The 17,091-nt window shown below is 42.8% G+C and overlaps 1 protein-coding gene across 1 annotated transcript; it reads right to left on the bottom strand.

Moving 5' to 3' along the window:
* Nucleotides 1-8,205: 8,205 nt before the first annotated feature.
* NPAS4 (neuronal PAS domain protein 4) lies at nt 8,206-13,912 on the bottom strand. Its single transcript, XM_063437250.1, has 8 exons — nt 13,609-13,912; nt 12,905-13,056; nt 12,286-12,388; nt 11,667-11,916; nt 11,449-11,558; nt 11,197-11,332; nt 9,866-11,088; nt 8,206-9,252 (listed from the first exon to the last, which is right to left on the bottom strand). The coding sequence occupies exons 1-8, from the start codon at nt 13,781-13,783 to the stop codon at nt 9,227-9,229; spliced, it is 2,175 nt and encodes a 724-aa protein (XP_063293320.1). The 5' UTR covers nt 13,784-13,912; the 3' UTR covers nt 8,206-9,226.
* Nucleotides 13,913-17,091: the final 3,179 nt, after the last annotated feature.

Raw genomic sequence — 17,091 nt, 5'->3', positions numbered from 1 at the left:
GCAACATGCAGATGTAGAGGAAGATTGATGGCTGCTAGGATTGTTAGAAGAATTCAGGACAAGCATTGTAGGAATATTATTGAAGAATATCTCCCATTATTCCAATGTTCGAGGTATTGGCTCTATCATAAAGAGATGGTGACAATTATATATTTTCTTCCTTCAAAAAGAGGTAGGCCTGTTAGAAAAAAGTTAAATCTGCCAGGCTGGTTCATTGCCACGTTGTGCATGCTACATGCAGAGCACCTCTGAAGCAGTAGGCATGGGATGAATGCCCCAACAGATCAAGACAAGCAGGTCTGTTCATGCGCTTGCATTGCATTGATTAGGGACTAACTTGGGATGGCAGGTTAGAACTTCAAATCCTGGACAATCCCAACAGCCTTCACCAGTGATGACTGCACGTAATTGGCCCTGCCTATGGAAGCTAGATTCGTGAGTAATCCTCCATAGACCTCAAAGCTGCACTCTCGTGCATTTGCGATAGGACAGCAGTGACATCAGATCCTGACACTGATGCACCAGGAGAGAAGAGGAGGTGGCACAGGTTCAGGTATGTAAAGTTTACCTTTACCTGACCTCCCTGGCTACCAGACCCCTATCGGAGATGTCACTGTCAGTGTTCTTTGGGAATTTTGCATAGTCCTCAGTCAGATCTACTTTAAGTCTGTTGGCTGGCAGAGTTGTAGCAAATAATAGGAAACTGTTCAAGAAGTGTAAGACCCCTTTTTAACCCCTGAGGACCAGCCCCAAACCATGTAACCATTATATTTTGTTCCATAAATACACTTTAACAGCAAATAATGTCCTATTTAAATACTATAAGCAATCCTATAAAGCCCTGCTGTCAACAGCTTATTAGAATGTCTCAAGTCACAGGTTGAGATTGTGAATATCAGCTGGTTGCAATAATATATGGAGGGATAAGCCAAATGACAAATGATTTAGATAAACTAATAAAATGGTCAGAGTTGTGGAAACTGACATTAAATGTGGATAAGTGCAAGATAATGCATCTTGGACGTAAAAACCCAAGGGCAGAGTACAGAATATTTGAGTCCTAACCTCAACATCTGAGGAAAGGGATTTAGGGGTGATTATTTCTGATGACTTAAAGGTAGGCAGACAATGTAATAGAGCAGCAGGAAATGCTAGCAGAATGCTTGGTTGTATTGGGAAAGGTATTAGCAGTAGAAAGAGGTAAGTGCTCATGCCATTGTACAGAACACTGGTGAGACCTCACTTGGAGTATTGTACGCAGTACTGGAGACCGTATCTCCAGAAGGATATTGATACTTTGGAGAGACTTCAGAGAAGGGCCACTACACTGGTTCATGGAATGCAGGATAAAACTTACAAGAAAAGGTTAAAGGATCTTAACATGGAGGAAAGACGAGACAGGGGGGATATGATAGAAACATTTAAATACATAAAGAGAATCAACACCGTAAAGGAGGAGAATATACTTATATAAAAAAAAAAAAGAGAAACTACCACAACAAAAGGACATAGTCTTAAATTAGAGGGGTAAAGGTTTAAAAATATCAGGAAGTATTACTTTACTGAGAGGGTAGTGAATGCATGGAATAGCCTTCCAGCTGAAGTGGTAGAGGTTAACACAGTAAAGGAGTTTAAGCATGCGTGGGATATGCATAAGGCTATCCTAACTATAAGATAAGGACAGGGGCTAATGAAAGTATTTGGAAAATTGGGCAGACTAGATGGGCCGAATGGTTCTTATCCGCCGTCACATTCTATGTTTCTATACATCCACATCTGTATTTAACAGGTTAAGATAACAACAAAGTAGGAATAAATCTCTCTGGGTTATTCACTAAACAAAATCAGGTGAAAATTGGCAAATTCCAACCATAACAGTAAAGCTTATCATTTAAATTTGACCATCCTGACCATACCTGCACCAATTGTCCAGATGCTTTTTTTTCTGGGATCCACAGGTGTGGGCTAATTATTACATGGGAGGGGGGGGGGGGCCGGGGGGAATCTCTGTGGGCACGCGGCCACAGGTCCGCCATCACTGCAGAATAGGCGCCTGCCTGCCCGAAACGGCAGGCGCCTATTCTGCTTCCGAGGAGGGAGGCAGGGGGAGGGATCTGTGTAGCAGCTCCCCCTGTCCTCCCGTGCGATGCTGTGTGGAGCGTTGCCGAGCGTTACCATGGCAACGCTCCACACAGCATCGCGCGGGAGGACAGGGGGAGCTGCTACACAGATCCCTCCCCCTGCAGTACTTACCACCACCGGACCACCAGGGATGGCTGTGTCCCCCCCCACACACTTCATTGAAGGTAAGAAGGAGGGGGGTGGGATACTAACACACCACCCCTACCCCACCCAGCACCACCCCTACCCACCACAGCACCACCCCTACCCCCCCAGAAGTACCCTTACCCCCCCTGCAGCACACCACCCCTACCCCCCACAGCACCACCCCACCCTCCCAGCAGCACCCTACCCCCCCAGCACCACCCCTACAGCACCACCCCTACCCCCCAGCAGCACCCTCCCTACCCACCACAGCATCACCCCTACCCACCACAGCACCACCCCTACCCCCCACAGCACCCTACCCACCCTCCCAGCAGCACCCTACCCACCACAGCACCACCCCTACCCCCCACAGCACCACCCTACCCCCCCAGCACCACCCCTACCCCCCACAGCAGCACCCTACCCCCCAGCACCCTACCCACCACAGCACCCTACCCACCCCCCCAGCAGCACCCTACCCACCACCGCACCACCCCTACCCCCCACAGCACCACCCTACCCCCCCCAGCACCACCCCTACCTCCCACAGCAGCACCCTACCCCCCCAGCACCCTACCCACCACAGCACCACCCCTACCCACCACAGCACCACCCCTACCCCCCACAGCACCCTACCCACCCCCCAGCAGCACCCTACCCCCCAGCACCCTACCCACCACAGCACCACCCCTACCCCCCACAGCACCACCCTACCCCCCCAGCACCACCCCTACCCCCACAGCAGCACCCTACCCCCCCAGCACCCTACCCACCACAGCACCCTACCCACCCCCCCAGCAGCACCCTACCCCCCAGCACCCTACCCACCACAGCACCACCCCTACCCCCCACAGCACCACCCTACCCCCCCAGCGCCACCCCTACCCCCCACAGCAGCACCCTACCCTACCCACCACAGCACCACCCCTACCCCCCACAGCACCACCCTACGCCCCCAGCACCACCCCTACCCCCCCAGCACCACCCTACCCCCCCAGCACCACCCCTACCCCCCCAGCACCACCCCTACCCCCCCAGCACCACCCTACCCCCCAGCAGCACCCTACCCCCCAGCACCACCCCTACCCACCACAGCACCCTACCCCCCCAGCACCACCCCTACCCACCACAGCACCCAGCACCACCCCACCCCCCAGCACCACCCTACCCCCCAGCACCACCCCACCCCCCCAGCACCAGCGTACCCCCCCAGCAGCACCGTACCCCCCCAGCACCACCCCACCCCCCTCAGCACCACCCCACCCCCCCAGCACCACCCCACCCCCCCGAGCACCACCCCTACCCCCCCCAGCACCACCCCTACCCCCCCAGCACCACCCCTACCCCCCCAGCACCACACCGACCCCACCAGCACCACCCCTACCCCCCCCAGCAGCACCCTACCCCCCAGCACCACCCCTACCCACCACAGCACCCTACCCCCCCAGCACCACCCCTACCCACCACAGAACCCAGCACCCCCCCAGCACCACCCTACCCCTCAGCACCACCGCACCCCCCCTGCAGCACCGTACCACCCAGCACCACCCCACCCCCCCAGCAGCACCCTACCCCCCCAGCACCACCCCACCCCCCTAGCAGCACCCCACCCCACAGCACCACCCCTACCCACCACAGCACCACCCCTACCCACCACAGCACCACCCCTACCCACCACAGCACCACCCCTACCCACCACAGCAGCACCCTACCCCCCAGCAGCACCCTACCCCCCAGCACCACCCCACCCCCCCAGCAGCACCGTACCCCCCCAGCACCACCCCTACCCACCACAGCAACACCCCACCCCACCCCCCCAGCAGCACCCCTACCCACCACAGCACCACCCCACCCCACCCCCCCAGCAGCACCCCACCCCCCCAGCAGCACCCCTACCCCCCAGAAGTACCCCTACCCCCCAGCAGTACCCCTACTCCCCCACAACAGTACCCCTACTCCCCCACAACAGTACCCCTACTCCCCCACACACAGTACCCCTACCCCCCACACAGTACCCCTTACCCCCCACAGCACAGCACCCCTCTCACACACATACAGCACCCCTCTCACACACATACAGCACCCATCCCACACACATACAGCACCCATCCCACACACACACAGCACCCCCCCAAACACACACACAGCACCCCCCCAAACACACACACAGCACCCCCCCAAACACACACACAGCACCCCCCCAAACACACACACAGCACCCCCCAAACACCCAGCACTCCCCCCCAAACACCCAGCACTCCCCCCACACACAGCACCCCCCCCACACACACAGCACTCCCCCCCACACACACACAGCACCCCCCCCACACACACCCAGCACCCCCCCACACACCACCCCCCACACACACACCACCCCCCCACACACACCCAGCACCCCCCCACACAGCACCCCCCACACACACACCACCCCCCCACACACACACACCACCCCCCCCACACACACACACACAGCACCCCCCCACACACACACACACAGCACCCCCCCCCCACACACACAGCACACCCCTCATACACACACACACAGCACCCCTCATTTACACATACAACACGCACCCTCCCCCACACACACGCATCCCCCCCACACACACACACGCAATTGCCGTGTTGGCACTTTAAGGAAAAAAAAGTTGGCATGTATTGCGGTTTGGGCACTCGGGCTCAAAAAGGTTCGCCATCACTGCCCTACACCCTAAAAGGCAGTGTTTACATTAAAATGTATGCAGGGACATACTATACACAGCAGATAAACTACATAAAATTGTAGTTGTTCTGGTGACTATCGTGTCCTTTCAAGTTTTCCTCAGCCCCAAAAAGGCAAAATAAAAAAAAACACAACAAAACAATTTCTGACGCAACTAATGAAAATAAGAAAGGGTCAATTCACCAGTGCAGTACAGAGCAACGCAACATGAAACTTCAATAAAGGCTTTACTGGGATTTGAAATTTCAATGTTGCACTCTGATTGGATGGCAATGGCATGTAGAGCACTTTGATCAGGTTCTCCTCCCCCCCATGATTTCACATTGGATGAGTCCCTTTTAGCACTTGGGCAGCAGTGGCTGCTCAATCACTAGTCGTTTTTAGTAGATATCTCTGCATGGAGGTCACATAGTAATATGAATGTAATACTGACCACCATAGGCTTATTTTTGTAACATTTTGTTTTAATGTGGCGACTTTCTACCAGGTGCTGGTCAGCAATTGAGGGTTAACTATCTACTTGCCCAATGACTGCTAGCACTCCTGTGTTTAAAGCATCTGACCCCAGATTTTAATAATCCAGGTCCAGATTTTAGCGTCTGGCAGCAGTCGGTCTGGCTGAAATACAGACCATATTCAGGCTCATTCAAAACCTCCTCAACAAAATACATACATTTTTAAATAGAGTGAAGAATGTCCAGATTTTGCATTGTGGGGGGCCTCATGCAGGTTTTACCTAATTTGTGGCTGGGCCATTTAGACATAAGTGAATAACCCTTACCATGTTACCCTGTGGTGGGAATAGATGACATGAGTGGGACATATGAATCTGCTCTTCTCAGCACAGATCAACAGAAGCTGTGGGGTGATATATTTATTAATTATTTAAAATCTTCTTGCACTTACATTTGGCTCTGTGCTATATTGAGCAAATTAAAATGTGTAAAGATCTTATCAAAGTTTGAAAAAAATCGATCTTTGCTGTGCTATATGTTTTTTGTGTGTATACATACTTTAAGACACGAGGGCAAGTACAATTATTTATTTTGCTACAAAATGCATCATTCTCAATTTTTACAACCTCCATCAATATGACCTGCGTAGCAAGAGGCATCATTCACATTAAATAAATTATCTCACCCCTCAGCCACTTCCATACACTTCGACATCAGGCAAATCAGTCCAGAAAAATCTCCCAAGAAATATCTCAGTGGACTATTCCAGACCTATAGAGCATTGAGATTGTGGACCACCGGACCAAGCACAAAACCACACAGTGCTTAACAAGCAAATCCCTTGCACAATTCATACATCCTGTCTCAATCATGCAGTATCCTGCTAACAGACAGTCCACAATCCTTGCATGCGTCCGGTATGCTACACACAATAATATATAGCATGCTAGCTGGCAAAATATTCTTCTGCTATAGATTTTTCACTGGCAGTATAATGTATTGGTTTGGAACTTGCTGGCAAATTCTATTGTCCTTATGCTGCAATAATTTTAAGAAGTTGTGCAACCAGCTTATTATTATTTGCAGTGAACAACATAGGTGCATGGGACAACCCCTTAATCATATTATTCTTCATATAAATCCAACCATTTAACTGAAATAGGCAGGATTGGTGATGTAATGAAAAACTTTATATGTGACTCTTGAGTACTGGTCCTGTGGACAGATTCTGATAGTCGTTTCACTAGTTCCATTTTGCTTCTGAAATTGACAAACTAATGTTTGAAGACGTTGCACTAGTTGAGGTGGGATAAGTGTATGTGTATGTTGCAAGTCATCAGATTCTGTTCTTAAAGGTGAAAACTATTCCATAAAAAAAATACACACAATACCCTATATTTCATTTAATTTTTATTCATCTCCATTAAAAAAAAAATCACTTTTTACAAGATCGGGACTTTACATCACCAGCCCAACACAAATCTGTTTCATAGACATTAGAAAAAGTTATATTTATAAATATTTATATTTACAAATGTACAGTTAATGTTTTAATATTTTCACCATTTCTCTCAAACTTTGAAAAATAGCAATTCAGGAAAAAATATCCTTATACTTAATCCGTAGCAAAATCCTACGTCATCTTTTATGGCACTCCATAGCACCATAATTTTGTTAAATATATATTTTTAAATAAGATTTTAAATAAGACAGCTTAGAATTTTAAATAGAGGCAAACATTCTGTTAAAATGTTTTTTTTCTTGAAAAATTTCTGGTTTCAAAGGTGCAGTAATTTCAAAAATATATACGTGTCGATTTCAGTGGAGTTTAAAAGGCACAGTTTAGCTGTGTGTCCCTAAAAATCCTATATTACAAGTTACCATTTTTTTTAAAAGGTACATTGAGACTTGTGGGACAATTGTATCTTCGTGAAATTAACATTAATTTCGTTTAACTGTTATGTCTTACAAATTTTAAACAATCCAAAAAGTTACATAATTTGTATTATTTTACAAAATATCTAGGTGTACATTCAGTTTACATTTCCAATGCACCTAGTGGACTCTCATACAATGAAGACCAGATACCCACATATTATATTAATTAAGCCCTCTTGTGATTTTTCTGTGATCGTTTACTTTCTTCTAATTTATGAGAAGCAGCTTTGCACAGTGATGACAAACATTGGCACTTCTTTATATAAAAAGTGCAGTATTTATGCCTCTGTAGTGCCAAAACGTGCAATCACTTTATTAACACATCTGTGGGTGCCTGGATATATAACGTATGACTTCCTATCATACATGTCTTGCCATGAGGAATGTTAGACATACCAAATTATGGATTTATTTTTTTGGACAGTGATACATTCAAATAGAGAATTCCAAGTTCCCATTGGACCAACTCACAGGTTAAATCCATGGTATATCTTGACAAGAGATCAATCTAATTGAGACAGGTAAATGTGAGAGTTTACTCTTTCCTCATACACATTGCACCTTCAACATAAGGAGAGAAAGACGTCGAACAGTGCAATATCAATATACTTCTCTTTATAAACCTTTATACTTTCTTTACAACATATTTTTCTGAGATTAATGTAATCCCAGTCATTTGGCAATTATTTAATATTAATTTTTTTTTGTTATTTTGTAGAAATATCTTTTATATATTTTAAATAAATTGAGTTACAATATAATAATTATGATATAAAAAGCAACATGAATGAAAGGTTCAATTTTGCTTTTTGTATGCTTGAATACTTTAAAATTATATTGTCACCAATCTTGCTCTTAAAAGATACAGAGGTTTATTCAATAAGCACCGCATGGTAGTGAAGTAACATCTGAAATGCAAAATTTTGGCAAAAAAGTATTGATTTGGAAAATTCTTCCTCTTAACTATACTTACAGCTTAGTTATTTTAACCTAAATTTGGCAGTTTGGTTTTTCACTACAACTCAGTGTTCCATGATCACAACCTGAAGATTTGGGATACTTTTAAATAGTAAGTCAATTTCCATCTATAAGACCGTGATTGACTCACTGTTGTTTTTAAATGCCTAAATTCTGGTTTGCAAATTCCTACTGTAAATTCTGCAAAACACATAAGTAATACTCTGAAAGAAAAAAAAAAAGATAAATAATATACGCATATCATTTTTTAGTTTCACTACGAGTGAATACATTTTTTTCATATGTAAGACTACTTACAACTTTCTTACGTAACCACCTTTTCTCTCTGTTCAATTCTTCAAACCCCTTTTTTTTTTATAAAATAGACATATTTGTTGTACAAAAGTTGTTCTTTTAACAATGGCTCATTCTGTTGTTTTGAAATTTAAAAAAGATTTAACAGTTTAAACAGAAACTCAATATACACTTTTAAAGTGAGACTGATTGTCTGAGACTTATAATCAATTTATGTTATAATAGCTGTTGAATTTTAAAATTGTAACCTGATTTTGGATGTAATCAGGTTACATAACGCTAGTTACATAAGGATGGGCCATTGCTTTTCATTTATTTCAAGTGAAAAAAAGAAGATATATCTATCTGAATCATGTTAAACGTGCACAAAATCCAGAAAAAGAGAACAGAAGAATGAAAGAGATAAAAGGAACAAAACATTTAGCGAGGAACAGGAGAGATGTACGACGCAGAAAGTCGTTTTCCTCCCCTTTCTTGTGCGTTTTGTTATTTTGTTCTATATAATGCAGAAAAAAATCTGCTTGAGATATGACAATATGCCATACATATCGAAGTAAGTCACAGACTTATTTCAAAACGAAGGTTTTCCACTTCCATCTGTAGAAGAAAAAAAAGATAAAAGAGAATTAGTATATTTTATCTACTTGCAGACAAAAGCATTGTCACTAAATCACCAAACTTTAGATTACACTTGTTAATGCATTTTATATTTCTATTCATTAACCACCTTACTTTTAGGGTCATATTTCAATTTTGAACTATAATAGTTAAAGCCGATCTGTCAATTTTAGAGGCCTTTTCATATTTTGCAAAGAGGCCTAAACGTGACAGATCTGATATGGGTCCGCAGGCCATGGGATGCAGAGAAAGGTAGGTTTTACTTGTGGCCTCCACCATTGTCTTCCTTATGGTGTTCTTCATCTCCTAGTGCTTCATTTGCTGGGAGCCACGTCAGGGCTGTACTCTTGCTTAATCATGAGAGCACAACACTGAGATCTTTGGAGGACCCCACGAAACAATGGGAGCCTCCATGGATTAATGGCTGAACCCACAGCCATCACTTGTGAAGGCTGTTGTGATTGGAAAAAACAATCACTGGTCATAAATTATTCTAGACATTTTATAGTTCACTATCGTAATAATCATAGCTCATGATAATGTTTCATAACAGTACATATCAAGAAAAAGTCCACCCGCAGTGGTGTCTCACCTTGCTGGAAGTCGTCTTGCAGCTGAATGTGGAGTTGATACAACTCATCATTAAACCGGTCACATGGAATCTCTGAGGCACCTGCCTCAAGGTCTGTTTTGTAGGACATCAGTTCCTCTAAGAAGTTACATTCTTCTGGCGACAGATCAGTCGTCACATTCGAAGTCATGGATGGAGATGTGGAGAGGTTCCCTCCTACTTCATCTTCATCCAGGGTTATGCAGGGAGACCCCTGGGCTACAAAAGGTGGTGAATCAGGATAGTCTTTAAAAAGGCTGCAGACCGGGTGGCTACCGGCTGGGAGGGATTGCTCTTGACATGCCAAGAAGAGAGACAGGTCTATACTCTTCCAGGATCGAGGTAACTGAGGTGAAACATCGGCATCTGGTAGACTATTAGGGAGGGATACACTTCGGCATGCCAGTCCATGGCCACTCAACATCATGCTATCTGTACAAGGAATTTCCTTGGTGATAACATTACTAAAAACATTAGCCAATGAACCTATCTGCTTGACTAACAGATCAATCTCACTTTTCTCTTGTTCTGAATAGTTGAAGATTGCCTGGTTAATGGGAGAGGTCTCTGGTGTCATTAAACCTTCTGGAAGCATTGGCAAGTCCACAAATAATGGGCCTGAGATTTCAGGTACTGTCATGACAGTGCAGTCACCACCATCCCCAGGACTGTCTGGGGTTGGGGGCAGCTTCTCATAGAGGGAGCTGCAGTAAGAATAATACAGTTCTGGTGTAAGGGTGGTGGAGTCTTGATCAGATGTTGTTTGAGGGGCACTTTCTGAAGCCCCAAAGAGGAAAGAGAAATTTTGGTGTGGTGTATAAGGAGGAGTGCAGGTAAAGTCTTTGGGAGCAGGTGTTCCAAGTTGATCTCTTCTGAAACTCTGTTCATATGGTGTTGATTGGAAGAGAGTAAAGAGTGATTGATTTTCTAATTGTGTTTCAGTGGCAGCCGTGTCTTTTACAAGTGGGGCACTACTCTGACCCATCATTGGATCTTCTGGGCTTACTGGCACAGTCTCAGAAAACTCAAAAGATTGTCCAATGCTTGTAGGCGTATTTGCAAGGGGAGTAAACACCTGGTCTGGGCTTGAAATGTCTCCTGGAGAAAGAATGGTGTCCTGGTAAGAGGGAGGACCACCAGTAGAGAACGAAATTGGTGTCTCCTCTGATGTCAGTTGCTGTCTTAGGCACCAGGCTTCAGTCTCACTATGGAAAAGAAAACATTTTTTACATTAAAACATATGAATAAAAATGAGTAATGATTTTAATTTTGCATGTTAGACATTTACAATATTGGGTTATATAAAGGCTTACCTTATTATATAATTATATGATATAATAGGGGCCTCAGTGTTCTCCAGTAATAGGAGGGAATACACCCAGGTCCACTGATGATCTCGTCTCTGCAGACGTACAACAACTTCTGCTTTTGATTCCCCAGACTCATTCACTGCAGGAAAATTAAAAAAAAATTAATAACATTGATTAAGGTGTTTACATGTTTACATGTTATACATTTATAGAATGCATATTGACCCCCACCCATTTTCAGCACAAGAAACTTACATAATCTGTAATGTTGCGTGGAGAGGTGGGTGAGATCTTCAGGATGAATTAGATTGTACCATGACTTGCAGAGCAGCTCATTTTTTTCATAACCCAAGTGAAGCAAGGCACTAAAAGAAGAAAACATTATTATATTATTGAAAATTCTTTAGAACAATATAATGGAGTACAATTACAGAAGTCATAGATTAATATGAATATTTAGATTTAGTCTTTACCTGTCTTGCACATCAATCACTGAAAGGTCCTTTGCATGTCGACTTTCAAAGAAATCCACCAGGAAATGATTATGAGTTACTCTTGGCTTTGGGTCAAGAGGAATGCAGAAAGCTGTGAAGACTGGATTAGATGACCAGTAGGTACCAGCCGGTGATGGTTGAAATCTTCCTCTGATTAAGACTAGCTTGTTTCCAGCACTCTGCCTTCTTGCTGTCTTTGACGTATTGAATCGGCATCTGAACATTCGCTCTGTGAGGGACACATTTAATTGTAAAAATTAACATTAAAATAATTGAATTTTTTTTTCACACACGTTTTCCCTTTTACACTATTTCTTCTAAGCTGCTATAGTCGAATAAAATTAAAATAAATGTTGTTGTTTTTTTTTTAGCTTTGTATTTCTCCAAATTAACTGACTAGAGAATTTCCAAGATTTTTTAGTACTCTCGTGCTCTAGTTTAATAATATTATTAACAAAAATATTGCTACTGTAAGTTACACACTTAAAGAACATTAAAAGGGGGCACTGTCTGCATTATGTTATCTATGAAAGTCTGAATCCTGAATAGTAGGTTGGTACACAGCAAAGCTACACATATCATACATTAGATTACTTACCATTATCAAGAGCGGATGGCATGGCAAGCTGGTTCCTCATGACAAAATGATCAGAAGGGTCTATGATATCATAAATGCTGTCTCCCTGTGCCACCAAATCAACCTGGGAAAGAAATATCAAGAGTATATTGAACAATCTGTTGTAACAAGATTTTATTTCATGACTATGGAATTATGCAGATGGTCAATCTCCCCAACTCAATGTTACTAATTTTGTAAAGCTCAAAAGTGTAAAAAAAAATTAACTGAACTTAACCTCTTAAACAAGCCCCCCTCAGGTTTGAAGAGGTACTACAGTTGATTTATCTACAGTTGATTTATTAAGTAACTAGTTGTTCTAGATAATTAACTACAAATTACATATGACATCTAAATGAAAAAAAAAAAAACGAAAAAACAGGAGGACAGTATTTAATATTAGTGTACTGAAACAATATATTTTTTAAAAACTTATTAAACTTCTCTACTAATGGCAGGATTATAATTCCTGTAGCTATCACTAACAGACAATTGTTGTCTTCACACAATCATCAACTCAAGATGTTTTGATATGCTACTAACAGTTGCATTAAATAGAACGCTGATAAGTGCGATGTAAAATAGAGAATGGGTGACTCACCATTGAATGTCCTAAATGATCAGTCACGTTTTCTGACACATAGATTAGTTTTCCTTCACTCGTATATGTGAGCAGGAACCCAGGGAGGCTGTGAATAAAATCCTGTAAGTCTTCGCTGGAGAGGAGACCTTCCAGTTCTTTTGCCTGTTCACCTGTTAGGTAAACAAAAAAAGATCATAAATGTATTTAATTGCTTGGTCATATTGTTAACATGACAACAGTGTATATAATTCATTCCTATCTTTGCGCACATAATTCTAAAGCATGAATGCATATCTCTACGTTATTACATAATCTAGAGTTTTCAGAACCTTGGAGAGAGATTGAACATGAGTAAGAAATACTAGGTTTCAGCACCATGGACAGCAAGTAGAAGCAGCAAAAACTGACTCATGGATACCTATCAATATTTAGAAGAGGAAAGGTAGTTTCCTGCACCCATGTACTCACACCAATTTTATTTCTATGACAAATTGCATGTTTGTGAAAATGTCTAGCAAACAAGAAGTCGGTAAACCTATAGGGGAAAGAATAACTGGTAGCAACAGGTGGAAAGGACACCAAGGATAAAGAACATTGCACTCATGATGATCTATGGTAACTTATTCTTTTGCCATGACTGATATTACAATCTTATTCTAAGGAGTTATATTCAATTGAGTGCATTCCCAAGACATTGCAATAATACTTTACTGAGTCCTTACCTTGTGAGAAGAACACAGATTTCCTGGTGTATATACATGCTAGGGACATGATGTGCAGGTACGAAAGTCGGACTTTATCACTTTCAGAGATAGGAAGAAGATCTTTCAAGTTTCGTATCTCTGCATTGATCTGGTCTCTTCTGGCTTTGGAGGCACCTTTCGTAGACCGATACATTTTGGATGGGGTCTCTGGGTTGCTGAGGATAAGCCAGTCCAGAGATCCCCTTTCTTGTCTTCGGTGTCCGTCTAACTATCTCTATTTTCTTCCCCACCAGTGTGGTGTCCCTTTTTTCCCCCTGATGCCTGTCTCTCGATTCTGGTTTAAAGAACTGTAGCTTGTGGCTCTCTTTATATAGTAACTGAAGAGTGTGTGGGCAGGTGAGACGCAAGGGGAGGGGGGAGAAGAGTGGAGTTTAGCATCAATGGGTTGCATGGTTAGGGAACTGCCTTTCTCTGCTATTACAGGCGGGCGTCATCATCTCTTACAGATGACGCTGAGCCACGGGAGAGGAAAGAGAGAGAGGAGGGGGGTAGTGTGAGGGAAAGGGGGGCGAGGGTAGGAGGTTAGAAGGAGAGACTTGAGCAAAGAGCCAAATATCACATTTTGTACCCAATTTAGGGAGAATTGCAGAGAAACATGAAAATGCTTCTTTTTCTAAGAAGATATATATGTGCTTTTTCAGGTTTAACATACAGGCTATCTAGGGATGTCTTCTGAAGCTATGCGGACATTTGCAGAGCCATCTATACAAATCACTGTATATATTATTATACAATGCTAATTTTGATATGATTGTATAATGATAGAACATTATAGAATGTCACACATCGTGCTATCAAGCTATACCCTTCTCATTATATAAGAAATGGCAAAAGGATTTGCGATCACTAGAATTCTGATGTCACATGCACATTCAATCATTTTATTTTAAATGAATGTAGTGGTTGAAACAAAATGGGTCTACAGTGAGAGCGAGGATTTGGATAGAGGAGGTGTGAGCGGTTTTCTGAAATCACTGCAGAATATAAAAAAAGAATGAAAGATGGGGAAAAAAAGCTCTCTCATTTAAATAAAACTGCTGTTGACTTCCTTCTTCTTCTACAACCCACACACCCGAGATATGGTTAAATAAAAGCTATTTTAGTGGGATATGATTAATTTAGCAGCATTTTGCTCCCCCCTCTATTCCACACCAGCTGTAAATAGCTATCTGATTCTGATTTTCTTGTCTTTTTATATATTTATGTTTCAATCTCTCCCCCTCTCTCTCTTTTTATTGTTGAAAGGATAATTAGATGTAGGATGAAGTGACGTGCAGTGTTTTGTGAATGACGGCTGCTGATTTGCATACTCTCTGTGTTTTCTCCATATTTGGTCAGAGCTTTGTATACACCAGTTAACTCTATGTGCTGCCTCGTCTCTTGCTAGCTGCGTTCTGAAATGCTTCAAAGCTGAGCTATTTTTAAACTCTACTTGCTATGGTGTGTGTCTTGTTGATAAACAGCTTTCAGCTTCACAGTTCAAGTTCATGATAAGAACCCTTTTATTTGGGTTACTGTCATTGTGCTTTATTAGAAATTATTGATACTGGGGCCATAAATGTGTATCTGTTAAATCTAAAATTAAAGCTTTTACTGATTAGGTCACTAGACAGTGCATACATTTTCCAATCATGTTATGACCAGCCCCAAATCTTGCAGTTGCTGTGTATATCCATCGTTTATGAATCTGTTAATAAGCGCTCTCATTATACCTCCATTGCAGTCTTTTATTCTTTTCCTATCAATCAATATATCTGCTCATTCTGAGAACTATTGCTATGTCTCTAGAAAGATAACCCAACCCTCACATAATGGAAATCACAGCTGTTTAAGTACTCAGTTCCAATCAAGGATGCATTAAGTTTTCACTACAGCACTTTCTGCTTTTTACCCCTGTTTGATTAAGTGATGATTCTTTAGTGATACATACTTTGGCGATCCAATGAACCATTTTTAAATCCCAATTAAAGCTCACCTAAAACCCCTTTTTAAAATCAATTTGTTTTCATGGATCTTAATAAAGTGGTCTGGGTGCCAGGTCCATTTAGGGTTAACCCTGCAGCTGTAAACTGCTATGTTTACATTAGGGTTAATCCAACCTCTAGTGGCTGTCTCATTGACAGCCGCTAGAGGCGCTTTCGCACTTCTCACTGTGATTTTCACAGTGAAGAGAAGCCATTGTCCATAGGAAAGCATTGAGAAATGCTTTCCTATGGACTGACTGAATGCGCGCGCGGCTCTTGCCATACATACGCATTCTGCGGATGACGTCGGAAGAGGGAGGAGAGTCCCCAGCTCTGAAAGGTAAGTGATTAACCCCTTTCTCCCCCTTCAGCCCGGCACTATAGTGGTCCTTTAACCCATGGACTGACCTTTGACTTCAGATTGTTTAGTTCCTGTCTGAAGAAACCTTAAAGGACAACTATCACCTTGATACATTTTGTTTTTAATATAATGATCCTTTCATCAAGTTGTGAAAGGACAGATTATTTGTTAAATTATGTATTTGTAAACAAAATGAGAAAAACCCATCCCTACCTTTAGTATATAAGAGGATCCATCAGCCATTTACCTACACCTTTGGTTGACAGAATTTGAAAAGCTCTACATAGTCTCTATGGTCTTCCCTGCTTCACTCACTGCACAGTGCTATGACAACATCAGACCGACTGTCAAATTCAAACATTGTCTGACCCAAGGTGTATGCATATGGCTTAAAGGTAGCGATGAGTTTCTCTCATCTTTTTACATATACTTTTTTTTTTTTTTTTTAACAAAGAATCTAATTCCTTTCAAAAATTGATGAAAGGGTCATTATATTTAAAAATGGTGTTGAGGTGACATTTGTCCTTGAAAGTTTTTTTCCAACAAGGCTCTAGTGCTAACTCTCCAAAGTCAGATCATATATCATGGTTGTTTTTTTTTTATATCACATAGTATTGAACATCTGTTTGCTTTCTACTACATTTTTGAGTGGGCACTCAATTTTTGATGCAACCTTTCGCTAAGATATGATGAGAAGGGACAACCTAGGTGGTAGTAACCCATCTAAGTCGAGGGTAACCACCACAAGATACCAGCAAGGCAAGGTACTGGCAAGGATGAAACAAAAACATAGTCAGGATAGTGAGAGGTCAGCTCGGGCAGCACAGGTTCATAAACAGATAACAGGCCAAAGGTCAAATAACATGTAATCAGCAGGAGCAAAAATGAACAACTTGACTGAACAAGAAGCACAATATCCCTGAGCAGGGAGAACTGGGAGAGTCCTCTATAAAACACACCATGATGCTTTCTGAATGAATTTAATCTTCTATTGCCAGGCCTCTGCTCTGCACTGAATGCACTTCTTGGTCTCACGCAGGATGCAAGGCTGTGGAGCATCCGCGAAAGCTGGTTCAGTCATGACTCTCCCCAAAGTCTATTCTTATGACGGCCAGC

This window comes from Pelobates fuscus, chromosome 12, assembly GCF_036172605.1.
Source record: "Pelobates fuscus isolate aPelFus1 chromosome 12, aPelFus1.pri, whole genome shotgun sequence".
Classification (NCBI taxonomy): domain Eukaryota; kingdom Metazoa; phylum Chordata; class Amphibia; order Anura; family Pelobatidae; genus Pelobates; species Pelobates fuscus.
This window is presented reverse-complemented; position numbering and strand designations above follow the sequence as displayed.

What these genes read in the sequence shown, in the direction of transcription:
- NPAS4 (XM_063437250.1), bottom strand. Translation starts at nt 13,783, where the DNA reads ATGTATCGGTCTACGAAAGGTGCCTCCAAAGCCAGAAGAGACCAGATC. An exon ending in ATCTGTGTTCTTCTCACAAG is followed by an intron (nt 13,057 to 13,608) that starts GTAAGGACTCAG and finishes TTTACCTAACAG; the next exon opens with GTGAACAGGCAAAAGAACTG. An exon ending in TCATATAATTATATAATAAG is followed by an intron (nt 11,089 to 11,196) that starts GTAAGCCTTTAT and finishes TCTTTTCCATAG; the next exon opens with TGAGACTGAAGCCTGGTGCC.